Here is a 12,043-nt window from a genome sequence, read left to right as displayed (position 1 = left end):
ACAAGCGGAGCGAGCAGCGAACAAAACCAGCGCAAGTCTCTCTGAATTATAAGATCTGACCCTACAACACTGTCTGACAAGTTTATTAATGCATTACTAAGGTAGAGGTAACATGGGTGGCTGTTTTTTGAAGGAAACGGCTCACCATGGTGCATCCAGCTACCTCTGGTACGGGCCCCAGTTTCAGTGTGAAGCTATGACTTGTTACCCTGGTGCACCTGCACCCCTCTATGGAAAGCTGTTGGGGAGCAAGCATCCTCAGTCTGCTGCTGGGGCAGGACTGGCCAACAGTGGGGCAAAAACCCTCTGGTGTCTCATGGGCTGACAGCACAGGAGACCTTTCCCTCCAGACATGATTTGGGATGAGACGCTGGTGCTCCAGTGCAAAGCTGGTGCAAACACTTGTGTTTTACTTGCATTTTGGAGAACAGAGCAATACCTCTGCTGTTTGGGGTCACAGCCCTTTGGGGCTTCTCTGAAGGAGTTTTCTTGCTGCTGCCTATTTGGCACAGAAGCTGTAGGCTGAAACCTAGCTTTCTGGCATCCTAATTTTGAAGCTGTAAATTGTAAATATCAATTTGACATGTGCTAATCCTTGCCTTGATTTTAATTTCATGCAAAGTGGTTTTATGTTTTGATCAATACCTAAGTAAGGCTGATTGAGGCCAGTGGCTCCCACTGAAGTCAGTTCAAGCTGAGCTGAGTAAAAAATGAGGCAAACATTTCAGGATCGGGCCCAGTTTAGATAGTCAATATTGTCTCTGTATGCAAAACCTGTGCTTGAAAACTGCAATTTTTGAATATAAATGTGATTTCTATCTTTTCATACCAACTCATATATAGGCTTGCAAGTTTTTTGAATTTAAAAAAATGAAATGTTTTATTTGTCCAGAAGTCTCGGCACAGACGGAGATTTCTGAAATTCAGCAAGACTGGAAGCCTTCATTTCTCAGCAACGAAGAATTCACCCAGCTGATGTTGGAGGTGAACATGCATATATACCTTTCCTAATTTTGTCTAGCAGTCGTGGAAATGCCCATGTGTCTAGAGTAAAATGTCCTCTGCAGTTCCAAAAGAGAAGGTTCCAGGTATGATTGTATTTGACCGTCAAGCAGAGCTGTCACTCGGACAAGTGATTAGAGTCCCCACATGTTGCTTTTCACGCTTGACGGTGCCATTGCTCTGTGCTGCCACAGATCGCAAAGCTGCGCAGGTACTCCCAAGAAATGCAATCCAGGGGGCAGATTCAAATCACAGGTTACATTTTATTTTTACAAGCAGAGGTGAGGAAAAGGGCACGTGGCAGTTTTTCTCCTGTTCTTGGAAGGTGTTATTATTACTTAATATTTATGCAAGACTAGCACCTAAAAAGCAACAGTGTCGCATCCCTCTAGTGCTAGGTGCTGTACAAGCAGATAAAACCTGACAGGTCCTCTTGGTTTGATACAGTTAATACTTCCACTTTAATGATTTTCAAGGCCCTTATCAAACACTTTTTATTCTAACAGGAGCAGGGTTATTTTGCAATGATAGTTTTTAAATTACCTTTAAATTATACCATAGGTGCTTTTAATGCTACCAGGGATTTGAAGGGAGGTGACTCAATGGCATTTACGTAGGTTCGCGATGAAATGCAAATGAGCTGCTAAAATGTATTTTTCTCTCTCAGTAACAGCTAGAACCTTCTTTAGCAACGATATTCTCCTGTACTAAACATGGGAGATTACATGGCCCCACAGTGTCCTTTGTGACCAAGCTTTTCCTCCTCCCACAAATGACATGAACACGGGGCATGATCCAGGCTCTGGCCACGGGCAGGGAGGGATGCTGGGGAGCAGCATGACCCACCAAGGGGTGGCACAAAGCCGGGCCACGTTGCTGGCCCCCAGGAGCTGGCGGTCCCTCTGCCATTGCAGTTCGTTGTGATGAGACTCCCCTGGTTCAGTGTGAAGAGACACTTTGCTCATGTTGCACCAACAACCCCTGATTCCCATCTCAGTGCACGAGAACTTAACGTACATAACTCCTTCAGTCTGCACTGAAATATTTCCCTCACATAGCAATAAATTTGCGCTTGTCTTGCCTGGCTGGGCCTTTGTTGATTCTACTTGTATGCCACACAATTTTAGAGTAAAACAATTGCTTTTAGATTCCCAGCTTATAAATCACCTTCTTGCTACTGTGATTTTCCATGCCCTTCAAGATAACATTGGGTGTTGGGATGTCCTGTTGAGCCAGCTGTTCATCATTCTCTTCTTTTTTGCCTTTCTACTAATCTTATTTTATTAACATTTGGACAAGACTTCTTGAAGTTTTTCCCGTCCTGTTATTAAAAGATGGAAAGGGTTTTTTCAAGCGCTGATTCGAAAGAATCAGAGCATAATTGACTGCAGTAATACATCAGTTTACTGAAAATGGCCTTTTCTTACCCCATTGAAAAGGCTGTCATCAAATTACATTGGAGCGGTTATTAGGCTCTGTTTGTCCATCTAGGACTGTTGCAGTAGTGAAATCTTTGAAGAGGGATATGCCCTCTTAATGTGGAAGGACCAGTTGTGAGTAAATAAAAATAAAATTATGTATGCATAAATTATCTTGATTTTACCGCAAAATTCCGATGTGAGTCACTTTGTATAATTTGCATTGGATATGAAATAAAGACTTGATTTTAAAAAAAACCAACAACCTTCACCATAGTAACATGCACAATCTAGCTGCCTTGTAAAACCACTGCTCTCTTCTACAGGTTAACAGCTATCATGCTTTTTAGAAAACAGCTTGAATGTACTACACTAAAGAAAAACATATTCTGTGCACTTAAATTAACAAAATCAAACTAACTATAGCAGCTGGAGGGTTTTCAGAGATGCTAAACACACGCTCTTCTACTGGGGCATAAGTTATTGACCTGCTTTTCAAAGGATTGTAGCACCAGCAGATTCCCATTGACTTAAATAGTTGTGGGTGCTCAGCATTCTCTGGAAAAAGGAACATATGTTTGTGTCTTTATTGAAGGCTTTGTGTTTTCCTTTTTTTCTTTTGAAAACAATTAGCATTTTCCAGTGTTCTCAGAATTCTTCCCCTTATTGAAGTCAGCGGGAGGGAAGGATGTGCTGCAGCTCGCAGGATCAACTACTAGTCTGGCTTGGAGGCATGCCTGGGTTTGCAGTAAGGTTTTGTAACGCTGTGACACCATGATCAGGCTGTTTGCAGCACACCTGTCTCCTGACCAGGTATTGCCTCTGGAGTATAGTCAAACTCAGCTCTGATTCACTTGTGCTTGCAGTGCCCGTACTGCCCAAACACTGCAGGCAACACCGACTCCAGCTCACCAGTGAACTGACAGCAAGGACCCAGACCTGCTCCACTTGAAGGCATTGGGAGCTTCACCAGTGACTCCTTAATTACAATGGGAAGGTTTTGATATAGTCTCTGAGCACCTACTATTGACCCTTAATTTTGGGGAGGGTTCTGCTCAGAGTAGGTTGCTTTAGATCTGGAAATCTACCTAGATTTAACTTTGAGCAAGATTTAGCTCAAAACTTTGCAGCTTAGACTAAAGAAGAAACTAATTTTGAAAGTGAAATTGCTCCTGTGCAGAGGATGGGGATAAGGCCGACATTCCCCTTCAGTCCTAAGAGTGAAGGGGCTTACCGCAAGGTGGGACCGAAGTGAGAAAAAACTCTGAGAAGGGTGGATTTCTCTTGGAATGAGTAATCTAATACCATGACCTTTAAAATAAATCACTCAATTAAAACTCAGGCTAAGGATTATTTGATCATTTGCATTGCTTTTACTTACATGAAAGCCCAGTAATATACAACGTTACATTAATACAAACTGAGATTTATGGGGTTTGCAGAGAAGTACCATTTTGAGATAGGACCGCATCCTTTCATCGTCCTTTGATATTTACACAGAGCTCAAATGTTCATTTTAATAGCTTCCAAGGGATCCAGTCTTAGTCATTTTGCATTATTAAAATGTGTGATTAATTTAAAAACTGAGACATGAAATGTTCCTGTAAGCCCTTTGTTGCTTCAATAGTAGGTTTTACTAGACTACAAAGAGTGTTGTAAAAGTTAAATCAGAGTGTAAAATCAGAGAATTACTGTTCTGCAACTTGAGATAACGTTCCTACAACTTGATAACAATATGGTGCTGAAGTCAAACTGTTTTGATCAACATGCGATGAGATGCCCTGTTTACACCCCTCGTTCCTATTAAAGCGCTCTCCATTTGTCTGTTTTCCTTAGGCATTAGACGGCTTCATTATAGCAGTAACCACAGGTGGAAGCATCATCTATGTGTCTGACAGCATCACACCTCTTCTAGGGCATTTACCGGTGAGTAATTCTGGCATTAGCTTCTCTACTACACATTGTAGGATTGGGCCCTGCATTTTTAGAAACAGATGTAAAAGGGTGGTGGTGGGGTGGTGTTTTCCTGAAAATGCAGTGAGGGTTTTTGTCCCTGTGTTATGCTGATTGCTGCTGTTGATCAGCTCTGTTCTGTCTCAGTCTGATTCATACCCTTCAGGTTTTTGTTGCTATGAGGCACTTCGGCTTGAATGGAAAAAGCTCTGCAGGAATACTCAAAAAACCCATTGAATTCAGAGTTAGCCAAGGGCTGCTGCTGAGCTGTCCCCGCAGCTCAGCTGTGCTTTCCCAAGGGCAGCGCACCCTGTTCCCGGGAGGTGCTGGTGGAGCCGATGCTGAGTGCTTGGGTCTGGCACACAGGGCTTGTTTTATCTGCAGGCTGCTGGGTCTTGCTGTGGGAGACACTTCTGCATGTGCTGTCTTGGGCTGGGGGAGCAGGGGAGAGGGACTGCTCCGAACCCTGTTCTTGTTGCTAAGGCTGCTCTAGGAGAAATGGCACAATAATTAAGGATTAATCCTCACACTCATTTTTAGTAGCTTGTTCTCAAATAAATACATGCCCAGGAGAAAAAAAATAGCTGCCAAATCATTATTGTACCACCCCCCCACCATGTTCTTAGGAAAATTACAATTCTTTTTCTCTTGCTTACTTTTTCACCAAATACATGTTATGTTTTCCACCCAGACAAATGTATTGCACACACACTACCTTGCTGTAATATGAACAGAAATTATTTTCTTCTGAGACGAAAGGAACTTGATGAAAGGCGGCAGCTCCTGGTAAATGCAAGAATATTGCTATGCAACAACAGATTGAACTGAATCTATCTATTTCAGCTTTCTTTAATCCTCAACAGTTGAGAAAACCGGTAGTTGACTATTTTCTGACATTTGCCTTCACTTCAAAGGCAGAGAGAGACCTGTCCTGCATGCAGGTTCTTGGGTCTCCATGCACTTAATGATTTCCATGGAATTTCTTCGTCTTTCATGGTTTGGGGGTTTTATCACTATCCCTTCCAAATATGGATTCTTAGTGGAAATGGTAGATCTGCTGCGGGAAAGTATTGCTCTTCAGGAAAACACATTTCAGACCCTGTGCCTAAAACCTTAAGCCCTGGCTGAACATGGATGGATTCAGGTTCATAATCCCTGAGATGGACCACCAGAGACTAAACTGCTTTTCCCTCCCAAAGTCATGCCTTGTGTGATAATCTTTGCCCAAAACAAGTACAATGATGACCATTATTTTTTATTTGCACTGAAGCAGCACATAACAGCCCAAGCCAGGGACCAACCTGCTGGGCCTGGAGGTGGAGCAGGAGTTCCCACAGACCTCCTCAGAGCAGATGGAGTGATAATGGTTAACAACTGCCCCACCAGCCAATGCTTATGGAGTCACTGGGTGCATCCCAGAGACCACAACTGCGCAAGCAATAAAGGCTGCTGCCTGCCCGAGATGGGCAAATCACTATGGCCATGGGCACGGACCCAGCTGAGTGTGCAGTTAGGTGCACACTGGGCATTTTGGTCCCATGCTGCCCTTTCCATATGTCTCTTTAAGTTTTAAAACTGATCAGAGTGCTATCTGGAAAACCTATGTGGCTTAATTTGTTTACCTCCAGGATCTATTTGTAAGCTAAATTCAGTCACTGAGGGACAAAATACCAATTCTTTCTCCACTGTGACTGCAGGGGAAAAAAATACTCTGCAAATCTTCTGCTTTGAGCACTGAAAGAAAAGCAAAACTGAGCAGAACACGGAGCAGGGCTCTCTGAGGGCCCCTATCAAGAAATCTGATGTATTTTCTTTCATTAAAATCATGAAAGACTCTGGTGCTGAGAGCAAATATATCCAATTCTCTTTAATACAGCCTCCCTAAGTTCCATGGAGCATTTTCAAACACAAACTTCCTCTGTTGTAATTCTAAATAGTTTGTTATTACAAGATCTGGAGGCTACTCCTAGGGTCAGTTGCTGTAGAGAGGCTCAGCTCGCATGGTAGGATTGACTATAGTTGAAGTGAAGTGAATTCCTGGAAATCTGGCCACAACTCATAACATTTGCCAGTCAGATGGTATGCTATGACTCCAAGACTATGCAGTCTCTGGAGGAGGGTCCTCCCTGTCCCTTCTTGCCTGTTTTGCTGAGCGAAACAGTTAAACACGGGTGGCAGAGTGACTGTTTCCAACCTATAGGAGGAGATGCAGCTTTCTCATGGATGTTGCCTGTCCACGGACTCAAGCAGAAGGTGCTGCACCTGCTCATGGACTGGGAGAGTGGTGTCCATCTCACCCAGTCTTAGTCCCGTAGCTAAGGGGTCTGCGCTCGGTGCTTGCCCATGAGAGGCTCCTTGAGGGTCAGCAGGGAGATGCCTGTGCAAAGGCAGGAGGTCCCTGGCAGGGCTGAGCTTCTCCTGGGGGGGGCTCTTTCTCCCCAGGGACTCCCAGGTGAAGTTCAGGCAGCTGCTCTGCTGTGTTGGGCGCTTTAGTTAAATGTCAGGGTGGAAAAATCCAGCACGTAGCACCTTATAGTGTACAAAAGTTTTGCATGCTGTGTTGCTGTTACAGGGTAGCAGTGGGCATCACTGCAGGATATACAGATTGATACAGGGCCCAAATCCCAGCACACAAGAACAGAGCTACTTTGATTTTTTTTGGTTACTGGGAAAGAAGCCTGTCTCATTTGCAGCCCTCCACCTTCCCATTCCTGTAGTGACCATGTTGCTCAGTTCGTCTGCTTTTTTTCCCTGCAGCAGGAATAACTCCTCATATTTCTTCCTCATATTTCTTCCTCACCCCCTCAAAAAAGCAATGAAAAGGTGAGGAAGAAGCTCCATTTTGGAGTATAGCTGTCCTGTTGAAATTCCACAGACATTTAAGCTATACATCAAATGATTGCAGAACTTGGAGTGAATTTACTGTGTATTGTTTTTAGAACAGACCAGCGTCCATGTATGCAAAGCTGTTCTTTCTTTGCTTGCCGTAACTATCAGGGGTAAATACTCAGAAGTTTCTATTAGCGGGATCCACAGATTCCAAGGTGCAGAGTAGATTCCAAGCTCAGCAGCATAAATATGCATTAACGTAGTTCATCTAACCACTCTGCCCACAGTCACTGTAATTTATCTTCTGTCCGCTTTGCCTGTTTCATTCATTGATGCTTTGTGGCTGTGTCTGCCAGTGGGGCAGAACTGCCCGCTGCAGAATAATTAGAATAATTAGACAAAGCTGCAAACTGTTCCCCTCCAACCAATACACTTTTGTCTGTGGTGATCAAAGTTTGTCCATCTCTCTGGTCACCTTTTTCCCATGGCACCAGATGTCTGCTCTTTGGGTTTGGTGCAGCAGTAGCTCTGAATAGCTTGCCTGGCATTTCCTACAGCTCCAGGGAGACTGTGGAATATTTGCTTCCTTCTCTCTATTTGACCTGTCAATATCTTCTTGATTGACATATTGATTCAAGAACATTGTTGGAGTCTTGATACGTACAAGATCCAGAAATTCTGTTCCGTGCGCTGCTTTACAGGTGTGCCTAACCTCTGCAGGAGGCAAGAGTTATGAAACACAGTAAGAAGTAGATACCTTGTCAATTTTTTTTATACTCAGTTAAAAAAAATTGGCATTCCCTAACAGAAAAGATGCAAACCAAACATTAGATTTTGGATATGGTACATAATGGCAGCAAAAAATATAAATGCCAGGACTTGCAAATCAATGAATAGCTGGTGCTCAGAGCAGGAGGTTGCTCTGAGGAGTGTGTGGGACAAGTCTTGCACCTCCTACCATACACATAGTCGCAGACCTCTGCAGCTATCCTCTGAAATGGAAACGACACTGCAAAGCTGGTAACAGGTTTTGAATCAGAGCTTGGTCACAATACAGAGACAAAAGGTGGTACATCCTCAGGTCACTGAAGAAGCAATAATGTGTTTGAGGAGCAGTGACAGCTCACATCTAGTCCTCCTGCAGCTACTGCTGAGTGGATGGGAGATTAATTAACCCCCAGGAGACTTATGTGAAATTGGTGGATGAGTATCATTATCTAACATTTACAGGTAGAAAAGGAATGGAAGGAAAAATTACTTTTCTGAGATTGTACCATATGCCTTAAACAGAAACTGCACCACGGCAGTTTCCTGTCAGGTGCTCTTTCTTCATATGCCCAAAATTACATGAACTACGTACTATATTTTGTGTAAATATAAATACAGTGTTTGTATACATATATATAAAAACTGAATTACATGCAGTATCAGTAGGATGCATATTAATAAGGTATATACTAAAGTCACAAAAACAATTTTCAAGTATTCATCACAAACGGAATATTCAAGTAATGAGCACACGCAAAACTTATCATTAAATAATCTAAAGTAATATGTTATTGTATCAAGATAAGTGTATAAAGCATAGCGCTCTGATTTTCAAAGTATACTCGATGCATTTCATTACTCTAAACAGGAATTCCACACAGAACAGCAGGCATGGGTGGAAAGCAGAAAGAAACCAAAGCTCAATCTTACGTAAATACATAAATAAATGATGGTGATTAATAACTTGCCAGTCTCATACAGGGCTAACACATTTTCAACACGACTATACAGTCTGATAGCAGCTGCTCTGATGACACATGAAGCTGTGTCAGTGTGCCAGCTCAGCCCAAGGTAGTCTCAAGTGAGATGGATGTAAGTTAATGCCATTAGAGGGTCACTTTATCTCAGGACTTCCTTTCAGGTACGCCCTTCTAGCATTAGGTTAGTCACCACGCTGAATACAGTGAGACCTTCCTCTTGGCAACCCTGTGGCAGACTCTTGTCTTCGTCTTCTCTACCCTGGGCCAGTCATGGCCTTTTGCACAAATCCATCTCCTCTTTTCATTCCCAAATCTCAGTACCTGGATTTCGGATGGATTTCAGGTTTGTGTCAGCTGACCATGGGGCTGGAGACACCCAGGCATTCAGCCCACAGCTGGCCAGAAGGCTTGTGCCGGTGGCACGGTGAAGTCCCCCTCCCAGGGGACTAACTACCACTGCTGCAAAGCGATGAACAGACTGGGGCGTCCCCTTCTCTCTGCTCCCACCTGCCAGGATGCAGAAAGTGGGGAGCGACGGCTGCCACCCCGAGGGCACTTCCCAGGAGCTGAGGGGGTCCCCCCAGGCAGGGGCTGGATGCAGGACTGACCCAGCTCTTGAGGCCGGTGGCTCAGGGTGACTCCCAGCCCCACTGCTCCTGCTAGTCGGGGTTTGCCGGGGAAAGAGCAAGCTGCAATGATCCACAACAGCCCCATGCGCAGAGCTGGTGAGCAGTATGGGGAGCCAGGCGCCCATTTTCCAGCTCCCAGGTCCTGTCATGTAATTGTATGGACATACCCGATGTATCTGACAGTCTCTGACAAATGTTAGAGGAGCATCGCTGAGTGCTGACAATCGGCTGAGAACTGGACCATGGAGAAGCAGCCGCTCAGTTGGCCCAGCAGTTCCCCTCTGTTTTAGGCTTTGTCAGGAGTCCCTGGAAATCAGTGGGAAAACTCCTGTCAATGCCACAGGCTTCGGTATCCGCACTGCTGCGCATCTCTGCCTCCCTGTGCAGTCCCCCGTGAAACCTGTAGCAAGCCCTGGAGGAACAAGGGGGTATGCAATGCCAGTGCCACAGTGTTGCTCATTGTGGTATTTCTATTTCTCTCAAGGTTTCTTTTTCTTTGCAGTGTGATGTCTTGGATCAGAATTTGTTAAATTTCCTCCCAGAACAAGAACATTCAGAAATTTATAAGATGTTATCTTCTTGTATGCTTATGACAGATTCTGCCTCATCGGATTACCTAAAAAGTAAGTTTTATTTTATCTTTCCCAGTAAATGAAAAAGCATGGGCAGGATAAAAAATTTCTCTCAGAAAGAGTTTTTTATGTGATGTGCAACATAAAACTTAGGTTCATAACCTTTTAAAAAGATCTTGCCGCCTGGAATGACCCTTTGGTACTATTTTTAAATTAAACTCATTGCATTTATTTTACTAGGCTAAGTCTACTTGCAGTTATGTTAATTATTAAATATCGTATCTTTTGAGACAGCTAAGGAAAATAGGTTAGCCGATGGAAACTGAGAGTTTGCCTGAGACAAATCACATCTTAATTGATATTTCAACCTGTTCAAGTAAGATGCTGTTCAGAGATATGCTAATGTTGCATACCGTTGGTTTGCATTATACTTGAAAAGTATCTGTAAAATCATTGTAATTCTTTTTCAAATTGAATTTTGCTTTTCTTAAAAACCCTTTTACTTGGCACACCCTTATTCACTCTGGGTGGTAAGACATAGGAAACCAGAAAACACATGATGATCCAAGATGTACAGCTGCTTAATCTACTGTATATACAAAGCCTGCAGCTGATAGCTAATATGCCAAAGTTAATTTAATAGATCTTTTGAGGTAGTTAGGCATAGTTTTCCAACACAAGATGTAGAACAGCTGTGAGTCATGAAAAGCCTAAATAGAAAAAAAAGCTATAAACGAAGGATGCAGTCCTCCCCTTCGCTACACCGACACTATGGCAGTGGAACTCCTGTGATGAAGGGGGTGTAAGGGAAGGGCGAGTTAGTCTCAGAGGCTGTCCCTGAGCGGCAGGCAGACCTGTGCACAGCACTGAGCAACCTGCATCCCTGCAAGGCTCTTCCCTGCAGAGGCTCTGATCCTGAAAGATATAGCACATCAGTGTATAGGACTCTGAGCGGTAATAAGCAGCTCTCATGCTGCCAGTTGCAAGATTGGGGTTGGAAGACACCGTTGGTTGTGTTTAGCTTAAATAGTATATTTATTTCTTCTTCTTCTTCTTTTTCTTTTAACAATCCAGCTGACAATGAACTAGAGTTTTATTGTCATCTTCTGAGAGGAAGTTTGAACCCAAAGGAATTTCCAACTTACGAATACATAAAATTTGTAGGAAATTTTCGGTCTTACAGCAATGGTAAGCTTTAATTATTGTGTAAATGTTATTTTAGCTGTGTAAAATAAAATATAAGTATTGCTCCATTGAACAAGACAAGCTTTTAACTGAAAGGACTATTCTTAACATTATGGGGTAAATTTTGCTTCACGTGAATCTCGCAGCTGATTTGCAAAATCTGGACGAATACCTATGAAGAGTGGAATTGTGTTAGTTGCTTTTGTTACTGCCCTTCACTTGTTAGCAGTGATCCTGCACTCTGGGTAAGTTTGCAAATAATGACAGGTTCAGAGGAGGGTTTGTCTGTGCTCACTAACACTGTGTGCTAAGACTCTACCTATTAGCTAAATAATAAGCTTGCTACCTTATCTGCTGGCTTACATTAAACACAAATTCTGTGCCAGAACTGATAATCTGCCAAATCTGCCCTCTCACCCTTTTCTGCAAAATGTTGGGGAAAGGCGGCAGCACGACGTAATTGAGTGCCTGCACCCGCGGCCACACGCTGCCGTGAGGGGTCCCCTGCCACTGGCGTCGGAGTAGCTGAGGACACTTCCACCCGCCGCCCTCTCCAGCTTCCATTTTACATTCCTCTCCAGCACTGCAGAACCCCATACTCTCCAAAGAAAAAAAGGAAAGAAATACAGTCAGCATAGTCACTAATGCACCATAGTCAGTCTAGGGAAACCATCTTTCAAGGGATGAAGAGCAGATTTCCACCTCGC

General features: G+C 43.5%; 1 protein-coding gene across 1 annotated transcript in view; it reads left to right on the top strand.

The window, feature by feature from the left end:
- The window catches only part of NPAS2 (neuronal PAS domain protein 2), a 107,975-nt gene that overhangs the window by 61,102 nt on the left and 34,830 nt on the right, over positions 1–12,043 (top strand). Inside the window, exons 4-7 of the mRNA XM_059832962.1 lie at positions 893–984; positions 4,257–4,346; positions 10,082–10,202; positions 11,226–11,339. Coding sequence (XP_059688945.1) covers positions 893–984; positions 4,257–4,346; positions 10,082–10,202; positions 11,226–11,339 — 417 coding nt within the window. The remainder of the gene's footprint in view (positions 1–892; positions 985–4,256; positions 4,347–10,081; positions 10,203–11,225; positions 11,340–12,043) is intronic.

This window comes from Gavia stellata, chromosome 1, assembly GCF_030936135.1.
Source record: "Gavia stellata isolate bGavSte3 chromosome 1, bGavSte3.hap2, whole genome shotgun sequence".
Lineage (NCBI taxonomy): Eukaryota > Metazoa > Chordata > Aves > Gaviiformes > Gaviidae > Gavia > Gavia stellata.
Note: the sequence above shows the minus strand (reverse complement) of the source record. Positions and strands in the feature narration are given on the sequence as shown.